At 37.9% G+C, this 17,264-nt stretch overlaps 1 protein-coding gene across 1 annotated transcript in view; it reads right to left on the reverse strand.

Annotated features, from left to right (window-relative positions):
* Nucleotides 1–17,264, reverse strand: part of LOC126092652 (dynein axonemal heavy chain 1-like) — an 894,951-nt gene that overhangs the window by 286,005 nt on the left and 591,682 nt on the right. Inside the window, exons 40-41 of the mRNA XM_049908374.1 lie at nt 17,059–17,213; nt 12,406–12,594 (exon numbers count right to left, since the gene is read on the reverse strand). Of these exons, the coding sequence (XP_049764331.1) occupies nt 12,406–12,594; nt 17,059–17,213 (344 nt within the window). The remainder of the gene's footprint in view (nt 1–12,405; nt 12,595–17,058; nt 17,214–17,264) is intronic.

Here is a 17,264-nt window from a genome sequence, read left to right on the forward strand (position 1 = left end):
AAAGATCAGCACATTCCTCAAACTGGGGAACTATCAAGAATGGGGTTCCACAAGGGTCAGTCTTGGGTCCTTTGTTGTTCTTAATATATATTAATGACTTGCCATTCTATATTCATGAAGAGGCAAAGTTAGTTCTCTTTGCTGATGATACAAGTATAGTAATCACACCTGACAAACAAGAATTAACTGCTGAAATTGTCAATACTGTCTTTCAGAAAATTACTAAGTGGTTCCTTGTAAAAGGACTCTCACTGAATTTTGATAAGACACAGTACATACAGTTCCGTACAGTGAATGGTATGACGCCATTAATAAATATAGACCTTAATCAGAAGCATATAGCTAAGGTAGAATATTCCAAATTTTTAGGTGTGTCCATTGATTAAATTGGAAGAAACACACTGATGATCTGCTGAAACGTTTGAATTCAGCTACTTATGCAATAAGGGTCATTGCAAATTTTGGTGATAAACATCTTAGTAAATTAGCTTACTACGCCTATTTTCACTCGTTGCTTTCATATGGCATCATATTTTGGGGTAATTCATCACGGAGGAATAAAGTATTTATTGCACAAAAGCGTGTAATCAGAATAATAGCTGGAGTCCACCCAAGATCATCCTGCAGACATTTATTTAAGGAACTAGGGATATTCACAGTAGCTTCTCAGTATATATACTCTCTTATGAAATTTGTTATTAACAACCAAACCCAATTCAAAAGTAATAGCAGTGTGCATAACTACAATACTAGGAGAAAGGAAGATCTTCACTATTCAAGATTAAATCTAACTTTGGCACAGAAAGGGGTGAATTATACTGGCACTAAAGTCTTTGGTCACTTACCAAATAGTATCAAAAGTCTGACAGGTAACCAACAAGTATTTAAGAAGAAATTAAAAGAATTTCTGAATGACAACTCCTTCTACTCCATAGAGTAATTTTTAGATATAAATAAAAAAAAAAACAACAAAAAAACAAAAAACATAAAAAAATTAAAAATAAAAAAATAAAAATAAAAAAAACACAAAAAATGAAAAAGTTGTTATATTAACTTAAGTATGTTGTTAAATTAACTTAATTATGTCATGTATTGGAAAATTTGACTTGTTCCACATCATTACGAAATATTGTATTCATGATCCATGGAACTAGTATTAATCTAATCTAATCTAATACAGCTACACAGCACTCCTTTGTGTCAAAAGCAACTTAAATGAGTTCGAGACCAGAGAGAACATACATCCCCATAACACCAGAGGCAAACTGGACTTCAACATACCAAGACACAGGCTCACAAAGACTGCAAACTCACACAAAATGGTTCAAATGGCTCTGAGCACTATGGGACTTAACATCTGAGTTCATCAGTCCTCTAGAACTTAGAACTACTTAAACCTAACTAACCTAAGGACATCACACACATCCATGCCCGAGGCAGGATTCAAACCTGCAACCGTAGCTGTCGCACGGTTCCAGACTGAAGATCCTAGAACCGCTCGGCCACACCGGCTGGCCCAAACTCACACTAAATTATGAGTTTAAAACTCTTCAATAAACTTCCAGCATCTGCTCGGTCACTGACCAGTAATATTTTCAAACGTAAGGTTTATGACTGGTTATTCAAACATCCATTTTATAAGATAACAGAATATTTTGAAATAATTATTGACATTAGTATATAAGAATATTCCTAATAGAAGTGGAATTAAATTGTAAAAACTTTACTGTAAAGTTATTGTTAATTGTATATTTAATGTTCAGACCTATTCCGCTGTAAGTGGTCAAGGATGAATAAACTGAATACTGCAACAGGGATTTAAATTCCTCATAACACCTTGACTTTGCCAGTATATCAGCAGTGGATGTAAAGTTACATTTATTTGTTTATTTTGATCCAACATCAACTGATTACAAAAAACAATTTTTTTTTTGTTTTGTTCCAGTCTTCTGGATAAGTCAGAGCTTTACTTACTAGAGATACATATTATTGCCTGGCATTTTTATCTACACAATGATTTCTAAATTTAGTTGAGAGAACAACGTTACATATACTTACTATAGATAAAAACAATTTGTTATTCCAATACTTAGATTAAGGAATCTACAGTTTGTGACACAGTATTCAGATCAGAGATTCAAACATTTACAGTTTGTGACACAGTCTAAGATCTGAGATTACATATATTTTTAGATACATGGCCTTCCATCAAATTAGTGTACTAAATCTAGAAACTCATCTATTGAATATACAGGACTGTTTAGGAGTTGTAATTTTAATTTCTTTTTTAGTTTTGTAATGGGCAATTTGGAGATATTAGGATGGAAGCAATTCAGTAGTTTTATGCCTGCATAGTGAGGGCTTTTCTTATAAAGTGTTGTAGTATGAGAGATGATGTGGGGTCTCTCTCTACCTCTAGTGTTGTGATCGTGTATTTCCTTATTAAGTGTTTTGTTACTATTTCTGCCATAATGATTATCTTCAGTACATACAGGTTATGAACAGTCAGTATTTTAAATTCTTTAAACAAATTTCTGCAGGACTCTCTGTCACATAAATTTCCCTTAATTATAAGTGCCTTCTTTTAAAGTACACTTTTCATATTACCTTTACTGCTGGATCCCCATACCTCTATCCCATAGCTTAGATGGAATTCAAATAGTGCAAAATATATTTGCCTCAGAGTGGTGATGTTACAAAAAGGTGTCAGTTTTCTTAGGACATATATGGTAGTACATAGCTTTATGCAAATATCATTTACATGATCAGACTAGTTTAACTTTGCATCAAGTGACAGGCTAAGAAATTTCGTTGAGTATTGTTTTTTAATGTACTTGACACCCATTAAAATTTGGTTTTCATGAGTTTTTTGCCTCTCAAGATCAAATTCAATATAGACAGTTTTATTTGTGTTTAATTTTAGTTTGTTTTAATTAAAATATTGCAGAATTAAGCCTGCTGCAGTATTGGATTCCACTTTGAGCTGCAAATAGCTTGGATTGTGGCATATTGACGTGGTACCATCTGCATATAAGATAGCTGTTGCATGATTTGTTATGGACTGAATATCATTAACATAAATAATAAAAAGAAGTGGTCCTAATATTGATCCCTGTGGAATACCAAAATTTATGTCAGTGGATTTTGATTTGTATGCTCCCTCTGTAGTGCTGATAGACACAAACTGCTTCCTTTTTGTCAAGTAGGACCTCATAAGATTATGGGCTGTGCCTCAAATGCCATAGTTCCACTGTTTGTCCAGCAATATGTTCATATCAACACAGTCAAATGCTTTTTGTAAGTCTAGAAAGCTGCCACATACAAGTTCTTTATTATCTGTTGCTTGAGCGACACTTTCAATTAAGTTGGACGCTGCTGTAATGGTGGATGAGCCCTTGGCAAACCCATACTGGCCCTTTTTTGCATACCAGGAAGTTCCAGATTCTTATGTGTATTACTTTCTTAAAGATTTGGGATATTATTGGAAGAACAGAAATGGCTCGAAATTTTTCTACTACATTTCTATTTCCTTTTTAAAAAATAGGCACAACTTGAGCAATTTTCAAGTCATCTGGTAATAGACCAACTTCCATATGAAAGTTGGTAACTGTTGATAAACGTGATGCAATTTTATGTATACATTTCTTAAGAGTGTCCAGACTAAGAACATCATATCTTTCTGCATGGGAATTCTTTAAGCTACTCACTATTTTAATTATTTCTTCTTTACTTGTTGGCATCAAAAATATACTTCCTGACACTGGTGTTCCTCTGAATTTGTATTTAGGACTTTTAAGCTGATTGTTTATGCTGGAGCCAACAGAAGCAAAGTAATTGTTAAACAGATCTGCTATCTTATTCTGATCAGTTTCTATTGAACCATTTATCAGCAAGTGATTTTCAGTTGTACGTTTCCCAGATTTAGCTATTTCTCTGTTTACTAGTGACCATGATGTTTTGGAATTATTATTTGAGTTTTGAAGGACACTTTCAAAATATTTCTGTTTTTCAGAAATTAGGAGGTCTACAAAGTATTTCTGATACTTTCTGAACTCTTCTTTTAATTTTTTGTTGTTCAAATCATTTAACATAGCATACTCATACCATCTTAGTTTTTCTCTAGCCTCAGTGACTGAAGCTGATATCCAGTTTTGAGTTACAGCATATGACTGAATTCTCTTTTTTATTAATGGGCAGGCTTGGTTGAGAATGTATTACAGTTCACTTGAGAATTTGCCATAACTATAATGTGTCATTAGAATACTGTTCCAATCCACATTTCTTAGCATATTATTCAAAGGAGTTATATTTTGGTCTGTATTCATCCTAATATATCTATAGCAACTATGTGTAGGAACCGTTGTTATGTGCACACTTAGTTCTACTGCATTGTGGTCTGACAAAACACTTATAATAAAAGAAGATGTAAGATTGTAAAGATGAATTCCTGTGATTATGTTATCTATTGCAGACTGGCATGTTTCAGTCTCCCTGGTTTCAGTGTTTATCAGGTATCTTACATTACATTCAAGCAGAGTATACTTGAATAATCTAGTGTGTAACTTACCTGCTACTACATTTATGTTGAAATTGCCTACAATTACTAAATGACTGTTAAGAAAAACTTGGCAAGTTCCACATCTCTAGAGGTCCTCCTCCTTGATGCAATTTATTGAACACAAGGTGTGAATGAATACAGCAAGAACAAGAGATAGCCATAATTTTATAATAAAGACAACCAAATGAATGATTGCATGGTTGTCAAATCTGTAGACATCTCAACAGAATGCATACACAATAAACATACATGGAAAACTGTACATGAAAAATATGTGTGCGTGATGGGTGCTTCAGCTGCTGATTTTCTTTTTCTCAGTTTTTCTAATTATGGTCAAAATAGTAGACAAAGTTTTGTCAAAGAGTATTAAATACTTCAAAAAGTCAAAGATCCAGTTAAATCATAACAAAAAAACAGTAAATGACAGAAGGAAGTGAGTCTTGAATATTTTGAGCAAGGTGTCGGTAAACACTCATCAAGAATAAGCAGAACTTGAAAGAAAGAGACATGAGGACAAAATTAATAATAAATGGTTTTCAAATTAACTGAAATATCACCCTGGAATTTGCACTGACTACTGTCAAATGATTGGCAGCTGCAGCAAATTGGGGTGTTTGAAGGGCTCCTGAGAATCGTGTGTGTGTGATACTTGTACCAGAGGTACTCTCCTCAGGATCCTGTCCCTCTGTAGAAAGAACAGGATCTGTCATTACACATCCACTTGACTGTGAGTAGCATGGCAATGGCAGATCTAGGCTGTACAGAGTGGTCAGGGATCAGGGAGGACTCAGGGTGTTGTACTGATCCCTCTAAACAACACGTTTGAGGTGCTGCCTTTCATGCAACTGGGCAAGTTTGGGGAACCCTGTTTTGTCTGGTGTCAGGAGGAGGCAAACACAATAGGATAAAGATCTACTAATCATTGGTAGTTGAAATGTATGGAAAATCATGGTACAACTTAGAGACATGCCAGCAAGGTTCAGGAAAAAAGCCAGATGCACTCAGTGTGTATGCCTGGGTCCTCAGTCAACATGTTTATGAGGCTATTCCATTAACCATTGAGGTAACAGGGTGCAATAATCACAAATTGTGGCGTATGTTGGAATGAATTATGTCTGTCATATGGGCTTCGAGGCCATTCTTGTATCATTCCAATGACTGGCAGAGAAGGTTGAGAAGACCAGCCTTGCACAAGGAGTTTCAACAAAGCTCAAAATTTTGCAGCATTGTCTCCAGAAGTGATCGTGGCCCTTTGGTTCTGAGTTGAGTGGAAGTGCTGAACCAGAGACTTCAAAGGTTTTGTGACAAGCAAGGCTGCCATTTCCTGGACTTGTACAATAGTGTTGAGAACTGCAGGGTGCCCCTAAATTGGTCCAATCTAGATAGCAATAGCTGCAGGAAAGCCAGAGGTAACAGTGTAATATGGAAAGAAGTGCCTCCCACAGGTGCGAGTATTAAAATCCTAATGTTAAACTGCTGAATTATTCACAACAAAGTGCCAGAGTTTGAAGCACTCATGAAAAACAGTGAAGCTCACATAACACTAGGTGCAGGAAGCTAGTTGAAACCTAAAATTGATAGCACTGAGATTTTTTGGGAAAATTTAACTGTATATCAAAAGGATGGGAAAATGGGAAATGGAAGTGGTATCTTTGTTGCAGTAAACAAGAAACTCAGATCTGCCAAGATAGAAATTTAAGCTCCATGTGAGACTGTTGGGCAAGACTCAGTATCAGGGGTAAGCATAAAATTACAATTGGATGCTTATATCACCCACCAGACTCATCTCCTCATATATCCAAAAACTTGAGTCAAAACTTCAGTTACCTAAGCATACTATAATCATTGGTGGAGACTTTAATCATCCAACAATTAATTGGGAAAATTACAGTTTTGTCAGTGGTGGATGTGATAAGACATCCTGTGAAATTTTACTAAATGCCTTCTCTGGAAACTACCTAGAACAGATAGTTATGAACCGCACTCATGATGGAAATACATTGGATCTAATGACAACAAATAGACCTTACCTCTTTGAGGATGTCCACATCAAAACTGGTATCAGTGACCATGATGCAGTTGTGGCAACAATGATTAACAAAGCACAGAGGACAACTAAACCAAGCAGAAAGATATATACGTTCAGTAAAGTAGACAAAAGAAGTTAGTGGTATCATATTGCAACGAGGAACTTTAAACTTTCAGCACAGGGCAGGAGAATTTAGAGTAACTCTGGCACAAGTTTAAAAGAATAGTTGACCATGTACTGAAATGATATGTACCCAGTAGAACACTTCATAAGGGGGGGAACCTCCATGGTGTACAGTCACTGTTAGGAAACTTCTAAAGAAACAGAGATTACTGCAAAACAGGTGTAAAACAAAGCATAGGCTATAGGTAAAGAGATGCTGAATGAAACGCGTTTGCCATCAAGATAGCAATGCGTGATGCTTTCAATAACTACCACAGCAAAATACTGCAAGTGTTCTTTCACAGAACCCATCCAGTGTCTTTGAAATCTATGACTGAGCTCAAACATAATGAGATATCTTGAACATAATTACCTCCTTAATGCCAACCAGTATGGGTTACGAAGACACCAATCATGTGAAACCCAACTCACATTTTTCTCACATGACAAGGCAATCAGGTAGATGCAGTATTTATCGATTTCCAAAAAGTATTTGACTCAATACCACAGCTATGCTTATCATCAAAAGTACAATTATATGGGGTATCAACTGATACTTGTGACTGGACTGAGGACTTTTTGGTAGATAGGACACAGCATGTTATACTGGATGGAGACTTACTGTCAGATGCAGAAGTAACTTTGGGTGAGCCCCAGGGAAGTGCGTTGGGGCCCTTACTGCTCATATTAAACATCAATGATCTTGCAGACAATATTAATAGTAAAATAAGGCTTTCTGCAGATGATGCAATGACATGTACTGAAGACGATGCATAAATATTCAGTCAGATCTTGATAAGATTTCAAAGTGATGCAGAGATTGGCAATTTGCTCTAAATGTTTAGAAATTTAAAAATTTTGCACTTCACAAAATGAAAACAACATAGTATCATATGACTATAATATGTTACTTTTGAAACTGGCCCACTCATACAAATACGCAGGAATAACACTCTGTACGATATGAAATGGAATGCGATATGAAATGGAATGATCACATAGGTTCAGTTGTGAGCAGGTAGTAGACTTCAGTTTATTGCTGGAATACTGGGGAAGTGCAATCAATCAACAAAGGAAATGCTTACAAATTTCTCATGCAACCAGTTCTAGAATATTGCTCAAGTGTGTGGGACCCATACCAGATAGGACAAATGGGGGATTTTGAACATATACATAGAAAGGCAGCATAAATAGTCACATGTTTCACAGTTTTTTTTCATCCATGAGATTATCCTGAGAAAGTCTACTAACAAAATTTTAAGAACCGGCTTTAAATGATTATGAATTTACTACAATCCCCAACATATCACTCACATACGGATCATAAGATAAAAATAATTACTGCACACACAGAGGTATTCAAACAATCATTCTTTCTACATTTGAATCAGGGGGAAACAGAATAATTTGTTGTACCTATATACAATGAGAGTGCATAATTGAACACTTCATGCCTCCACAGCCAGCCTAAAGAGGCTGCCTCACAGTGACATAGACAGCGCACAAGCTCTGCGTCACATGCAAACAGCTGTACTCAAGCACGTATGCCAGGCCCTCAACTGATCTAATTGTTTTCATGACTAGTGAACACTTCACTATTGAAAGTTGGCGGAATTCTAATACTGTGTTTGTGAAATGTTACAATATTTTTGGCAACAAGTGTAGTATTCTACTCAGCATGTCTCATTTCACAGTTCACTGGCAAGTATGTCAGTAGAAATTCAATCTCTTGCTGAACAACAACAAAACATCACCAACCAGAAGCTGCCCTCTCCGTGGCACTAAACAATTTGACAGCTTTGTTGTCATGCCAGGGTTCACCATTATCACAACCCCTACAGTTTCCTTCGTACGATGTGGAGAATTGGAATGCATACAGAAAATAGTCTTTGGCAACAATTCCAAGCTTTTTGTGTTTTCAACCCCAATGTGCATAAGCCTTTCTTGCTGTGATGAATTTCTCCTCATGTTCATCACCTTTTGTATCAGCTAGCTCCTCTACAGGAGCCTGCCATTCTCTCTATTGACGAAAGGTGCCAGTTGCTCTCAAATTATCATGTACATACTCATGCTGCTCGTGTTGAGTTCTATCATTGTCAAAAGGATCACAATAGTCATACAGAGCTTGGGCAGTGGAACTTCATGGGCTTAGCAGTCATAACCAGTTTGTTACAAAAGCTCACTGGGACTCATGTGGTGACCTGACATGCTATAATATGCTTGGCATCTCACAGAGAAGTTTGTGAACATGCCTTGCAATGTGAAAATCCCTCTTTCACAGCGATTTTGAACACTGCCCAGTCTTTTGAAGTATCTAAGGAAGCAGGAAATCAGATAAAAACTTATGTGAAGGGGCCACTGTGGTTTCTCCTCCTAAGCCTTTGACCTTTCTAGTGGTAGATAATGCCAATACTGAAAACTTATTTGGGTTAGACGCCTTCAGACCTTTTGGATTCTCTATTTCTGATGAAAAGCATCTGGTCTCAGATCAGGTTCCCTACCAACAATTTTCATACCTTAAGGGAGCCAGTCAAAGCAGAACTCAATTGATTTCTGTTCTTGACCAAGTCCTGTCCTTGGGTGTTGTTGTGCTTGTCACCTCTAATGAATGGTCTATTCTGTTGTAATTGTCACAAAGCCTAATGGGAACCTTTGGTACTGAGGTGATTTTAAAAAGTCTGTATATTCACTGTCTGTTATTGATACCTGTCCCTTATCCTTTTAGGATGAATTCTTAGTCACAGTCCAATATTTTTCCAAAATAGACTTGTCAGAAGCCTACTTGCAATTGCCTTTGAATGATGATTCCAAACGTATTCTTGTAGTGAATACCCCCTTTAGGTTATACCAATACCAACATCTGCCATTCAGCATTGCTAGTAGTTCTGATATTTTCCAATAATATTTGGAGCTACTCTCGGCTTCCATGCCGGGGTGCATTAACTATCCAGATGAGACTGTGGTCTCTGGTTCCTCAACAGATGAACACTTGCAGGACCTTTGTGTCATGTTCAAGGTGCTGCAGGCTGCCAAGCTGAAACATAATTCAGACAAAATGCAATTTTTCAGCTGTCTACAATCTACCTCAGTTTTAAAGTCTTGCGTGCTTCTGTCAAGCCTTTACTTCAACACGTCAATGCTGTAAAGATTGGGTGCTACTATAAATTTCTTCTTGATGCTCTCTCATGTAAAGATGTTCATCTTCACTGGTTGCCTGCCTGCGAGAGTGGTTTTACCCTGTTGGAGCCCAAATTACGTTCAGCACCTTTCTTGGTTACCTTCCAATCCAGTCTACATCTTGTTATGGCCACACATGCCTCCCAGTATGGCCATGGATCCATTCTTATGCACAAATACATGGATGTTTCCAAATGCCCTACTGTGTATGCTTCCACAACACTGAACCATGTGCAACAGTGTACTCCTAGATAGGTAAAGAAGCTCTTAATATTGTGTACACAGCCAAAAAATTTCATGGTTTCCACTATAGTTCTAAATTTCATTTTGTTACTTGTCATAAACCTCTAGTTTCTCTTTTCCATCCTTTGGCATCTCTTCTGGACAAAGAGGGCAAGTGCCTGCAATGCTATGCTCTGTTTTTGTCATGCTATAACTATGACATTCATGTCTGCCACACGGCACAGCACACTAACGTGGATACTCTTTCTCATTTGTCAACTGACCCCAATCCAGAATTTAATCAATTTTCCCACAATGGCTGCTGGGTAAACCATCGGGCCACGTATTGGATCTTTCACATAATTATTATGCTCTCTGACACTGCCTCTCAGTTCATGGTGGTGTGCTCCTGTTGAGTACTGAAGAGTCGGCACCCAAAGTTGAGATCCCATCTACATTCTGTCAGGACATCATGTGTCTTCTCCATCTGAACAATTGGGGCGATCCTCATACAAAATTGCTGGCCTGGCACCATGTGTCTTGGCCAGGTGCGATCCTCATAGAAAATTGCTGGCCAGGCACAATGTGTCTTGGCCAGGTATTGACAATGAGATCATTCATGCTGTGTCAGCCTGCCCACAATGTGCCATCCATCAGGTGGCACCATGTGTCTACCTTTCCTTTAGCACCCCTGGGAGCATATTCATGCTAATTTTCTGGGGCTCTACCTTAGCTCCTTTTGGGTTTTTGTAGTTGACGCTTTCTTAAAATTTCCTTATGTAGTTCACTGAACATCCATATCCATGGCAGCTACAGTCTCAGCCTTCGCAAAGGTTTTTCCTTGGAAGGATTACTGTATATGCTTGTGATGGACAACGCCCACAGTTTGTGTCTCAGGATTTTGAAGATTTTTCTACAAAGAGTGGCATTCAGCAAGTTAAGGGCCCCCTATTCACCCTCAGTCAAATGGTGATGCTGAGTGGCTAGTCTGTAGTTTCAAAACTGAAATGAAAAAATTCATCATGCAATCTCCTCTTGGGGAAATCTTCAATAGATTCTTGAGCATCTATACATTCTCTGGTGACTATAGCTGGGCGGAGCTGCTTCATGGCTGTCAGCTCCTTACACTGTTTCATCTGCTCCAGCCAACACCCAGACACTGCAGGTACGCACCTCAAAGTGGTTCCGTCCAGGCTCCGCCATCTGGGTCTTTGGGTTAACTGGATACCAGTGGTTGTCCATCACTCCCAAGGCTGCTGCCTCTGCATTGTGCGCACCTCTGATGACTTGGTGTCCTGCCACTATGATGAGCTTCACCCACACATGACCGAATACAAAACACAGACTGTGCTGCCTCCGCATCTGCCTCTACCATTCGCACCAACACCCACAGCATGGTCTACGCCCCCTTCAGTTCATGCACCAGTTTTGTTCTGGGTACTGCCACTGTCAGACAGAATATTTAGCAGCAGGCCGCCTCAATCTCCATGGCCCATGTCACAGCCACCACTGCCTTTGTCTTTTCTGCTGCCTCCATCGTTGAGTGCTTGCCCGAAGATGGACATGTATACAGTGCCTCCATCACCTTGCTCCCTTATGGTCTCTGGTGTATGAGTGGGTGGCACACCTGTCCATGCCTGCAGCATTTCAGATTGTATTCTCCTGTGGTGTCACAACCCCTGCTCCAGCACTCATCTCCTTCCAATGAAGCATGGACATTTCCATGATGAGAAGTTTTCCCCGAGGGGGAAGGCCTGTCAAAACCATATACAGTGAGTGCACATAACTGAACAGCATGCACCTCCACAGCTGTTCTAAAGAGGCCACCACACAGTGGAACAGACAGAGAAGCAAGTGACATGCCGTCTGCAAACAGTCATATATCAGGTGGTGCACCTGGTCCTTGGCCACTCTAACGTTTTCATGATTATGAAACACTTCATTGTTAAATGTTGGTTTGTGAAATTATAGTATTGTGTTTGTGCAATGTTACAATATAAGCCATTCATCAGTTAAATAATATTTTTTCTAGATGACAGTATGCTGTATAATTTGTCACAGTACAATATATTTGAATACTACAAGAGACATGATACACCATGAAACAACGTTTGACTTGAAGAAAGACATAAGAGAACAGATGCAAAAAGAAACAGGGAGCAATTTTTTTTAAAAACAGTGTAAGAATGTTACATAGAGTGATATGTAACATAATGTGATACCATCTGACTATAATGATAAAAGTACAGTAACTCACTGTTATTATCTTCTCTGGCTGAAATAAAGGATTTACTATATATGACTCAAGCTTGTTGATAATCTCCTCTGTTATTGACTCTTTGTCGAAATTCATGAGTGAGTTCAGAAAGTGATCTGGATTTGCAAGGAGTCCCCTTCCTGGCTCCCAGTAGTCCAATATCTTCTCACCAATACCTTTTCCTGGGATCTGCATAAAATGAATGCAATTTCAAAGTATTGACTGGCTACTTATACATAAAACAAGAAATTAGCTACAATTAATGATCAGATTTAAAGTTTTATCTAATTTTAATATATTTCTAAACCTTTATTTATATAATAATGGTATATCAAACAATGAAAATCCATGGTGGAATGTAACAATATTATGAAAAGTAAATGTGCTACTCACCATATAGTGGAGATGCTGAGTCGCAGATAGGCACAAAAAAAAAGACTGTCATAAATAAAGCTTTCGGTCAGTATGGCCTTTGTCAGCAATAGATGACAGAAATGAACCCAATAGACGACAGACACGCACACACAAACTCACACAAATGCAACTCACATACATGACTGCAGTCTTGACAGTCTTTCTGTTGTGCCTATCTGTGACTCGTCATCTCTGCTATATGGTGAGTAGCATTTCCTTTTCATAATAATGGTATATCGGTTACTCTAACCTTTCCTCACAGTATTCTGCCAACAGTGGGAAAAAAACATGCTTCAACAGTAATATTCCTTTACCATTTTGTTAAAACAGCAATCACCAAGGAACTACTTTAGATATTGAAAGAAGCAATAGTCAATCTCTGTAAGGAACAAAACATAATGACGGGTGATCAACTAGCTCCCAACCAAAATATTTAATGTGTACCTTCCATCTGGGCAGCCGTATCAATATAACGTTAGCATGAAGCAATAAATTCCAAGAAGACCAAGGTCACATTATTTGTCACAATAACTTTGGACGTAAAAATGTATGAAAAAATCACTAACAATCACACAAATATCTTTTTTCCTGAAATTTTTTGTCAACTGTAATCAATAAATAATAAGTGATGACATATGTCTAACCTACACAGTGCTCATCAATGTTGTTTGTCATCCTGCCTTTGAACAGTCTCACCTACTTATATACTTAGCTATAACTATTGGAATCATACATCACACACATTTGTTGATGATTTCCTGCTACCCTCATATTTCTTGCTATCAAAAACTGAGTTACTGACCATATTTCACAGTAAGAGAGCTGCTCAAGAGTCCAAAAGATTTTTTACTGTAAATATTATCCACAGCATGTATATAAATATCTGCTGAAGGATAATACCTACATTTCAGACATATTTTACCTTTTATATTAATGGCACCTTCAGTTTGTCCTGTCTACACAAACACAAGATGTGCCAAATGAACAAACTGTTCTTACCACCATTAATTACTTTATGTGCGGGTCTACAGCCCTGATGTAATTTCTGAATGATAAAACTATTTTAAACATCCATTGGAGGCTGTCAAATTATTTATCAATGATGAGCTTTGTTTCATCATGTAATACATTACATTACAAGCCAGTTTTGGCCTATGGCCATTTTTAACGGTTTAAAAATAACACCAACAAAGCAAAAAGGTAAAGCACTAATTTAATGTTTTTACATTTAGCAAATTACAATTACTGTTACATTACTTACCACTTGTTAGCAGTAATTTAGTTTCATGAGATATTACAAAATGTGTTCCTGTATGCAGTAAGTGATGCACACGATTACAGATGCAGATTTTTGAAGTGTGCATGTGAGAACAAGAGTCTCTACCCACTTAGCACTAAATAGTTTTAAAATATTAGAGAGGAAAGTTGCTACTTATCATATAGTGGAGACGCTGAGTTGTGATAGGCACAACAAAAAGATTCACACAATTATAGCTTTCGGCCATTAAGGCCTTTGTCAGCAATAGACACACACACACACACACACACACACACACACACACACACACACACACACACAACTTGCACACATGTAGCTTTTGGCCATTAAGGCCTTCGTCAGCAATAGACACACATACACACACGCATACACACACACTCACACAAATGCAACTTGCACACACGCAAACGCAATGTGTGTGCACACACACACACTCACACAAATGCAACTTGCACACATGTACCTTTTGGCCATTAAGGCCTTTGTCAGCAATAGACACACATACACACACGCATACACACACTCACGCCAACGCAACTTGCACACACGTTGCGTTTGCGTGTGTGCAAGTTGCGTTCACATGAGTGTGTGCGTGCGTGTGTGTTATGGTGAGTCTATTGCTGACAAAGGCCTTAATGGCCTAAAGCTATAATTTTGTGAATCTTTTTGTTGTGCCTATCGCGACTCAGAATCTCCGCTATATGGTGAGTAGCAACTTTACTCTCTAATTTTGATACATTCCACCCTGGATTTTCCACTGTTTGATTTAGTTTTAGAATACAACCCATATATCAACAACACAGCTTTAATTTAACTGTTATTGTTATATGCAAACTGTGACAATGTTAAATGAGTGATTTATCTTTTTGCTTTGTTGACATCATTAATATGATATATTGACATGGCCACAGCTTTAAACTGGCCAAAATTATATGATGAAACAAAGATCATCTTGTATAAGGAATCTGACAGCCTACAGTGGATATTTAAAATCACTGAGAATGTTCTTATGACATTGTCAATGTTCTTGTACTATAAATCTAAAGATCTTTCCAGATCAATCATGAGGTGTTTAACATCATTCAACAAACGAAAAATAAAATATGAAAACAAAAGATCTTGATGTGGATATGTGGTGAATTTTTGTAAGTTAAGTGGAAGTATTTTCTCTAAAAAGAGTGATCATGACAAATAGTTTCCTATACAAGGTCTGTTCAGAAAATAGGTGACCATTTTGAATTACACCCCAAAGGAGATATTTAGTTACATACTGTTGGTAGCACTGCCTTGTAACAGAATGATCCATACCTAACGAAGTTCTTTACATCATTTTCTTTGCAAGATTAATTCTTTCACTGCTGTGGATGTCTATATACGTCTTGTTCAGCCACGCACAAGGTGCTGTCGATGCCTATACATGCACCGCTTTGGTTTTCCTACAGTGCTATTGAGGACTAAATGTGCATCCTCAGCTGCTGACCTCTCACTGCTGTGGATGAGTTACTTACATTTCATGGAGAATACAAGTATTTATCATACAACATATGTGCCTCTTAGCATGCTACCATTTGCAAAAAACCTTGTTCACATATCTTGAACTGTTTATGAAATATGAAGGTTGTTATGACGACAACTTTGAACATATTCTCAGTTCAAATATAATAAAATTTCTTGAGGCTGAGAAGCTTATGCGTACAAATCAGCATGGTTTTAGAAAGCTTTGCTCGTGTGAAACTCAGCTTGCCCTTTTATCACATGATATACTTAGAACTATGGATGAAGGGCAACAAGTAGGTTCCACATTTCTAGTTTTCTGGAAAGCATTTGATATGGTGTCCCATTGCAGGCTATTAACAAAGGTATGAGCATATTGAATAAGTTCACACATATGTAAGTGGCTTGAAGACTTCTTAAATCATAGAATCCAGTATATTGTCCTTGATGCCTAGTGTTCATCAGAGACAAGGGCATCATCAGGAGTGCCCCAGGGAAGTGTGACTGGAATGCTGTTGTTCTCTACATACATAAATGATTTGGCTGACAGGGTGGGCAGCAATCTGTGGTTGTTTGCTCACAATGTGTCGAAGTTGAGTGATTTTAGGAAGATACAAGACAATTTAGACAAAATTCCAGTTGGTGTAATGAATGGCAGCTAGCCCTAACTGCAGAAAAATGTGTAATGTTCGCATGCAGTATTACTAGTGTCCTGCATGACAAGATGAAGTTTAAATATCTGGGCACAATGTTGCAAAGTGATATGAGGTGGAATGGGCATGTGAGAACTGTGGTAGGTAGGCAAATGGTCAACTTCAGTTTATATGGAGAATTTTAGGACAGAGTGGTTTATTTATAAAGGAGACCAAATACAGGACACTGGTGCGACCTATTTTTGAGTACTGCTTGAGTGTTTGGGGTCCGTACCAGGTCGTATTGAAGGAAGACATTGAAACAGTACAGAAGCGGGTTGGTAGATTTGTTACCGGTAGTTTCGAACAACGGATGTTACGGAGTTGCTTCAGAACTCAAATGGGAATCCCTTGTGATAAGGTGACATCTTTTCAAGAAACACTATTGGAAAATTTAGAGAACCAGCGTTTGAAGCTGAATGCTGAACAATTCTACTGTCACCACCATACATTCCGCTTAAGGACCACAAAGATAAGGTATGAGAAATTAGTGCTCATATGGGGGCATACAGGCAGTCGTTTCGCCCTCACTCTATTTGCAAGTGGAATAGGAAAGGAAATGACAAATAGTGTACACAGTACCCTCTGCCACGCACTGTATGGTGGCTTATGGAGTATCTATGTAGATGCAGACATATTTCCCCCATGTGCAGGGACAGAAATGGGCGTGTTACATGTGGCTGTCCATGGGATGTAAAAATCAATAACTCAAGAATGAAATGAGATATCATTCTGAAGCCTTAACAAAAATAAACATCTTCAATGTATTTTTACCTTATTTGGTTTGACATCCTTGACAATACAGATTGTTTCCATAACAAGATGAACCCCTGCAGGGGGCTTTTTCAGTGCTCTGACTTCAGTGATATCTCCTTTATTCAATGCTCTCAGGCTGGCTTCAGCTGCATTTAACAATGGCATTGCCTCATCTGAAATGGTGCACATATACAAATGTTAAGTCCCTAAGGACTGAAATCAGA

Source organism: Schistocerca cancellata, chromosome 7, assembly GCF_023864275.1.
Source record: "Schistocerca cancellata isolate TAMUIC-IGC-003103 chromosome 7, iqSchCanc2.1, whole genome shotgun sequence".
Taxonomy (NCBI): domain Eukaryota; kingdom Metazoa; phylum Arthropoda; class Insecta; order Orthoptera; family Acrididae; genus Schistocerca; species Schistocerca cancellata.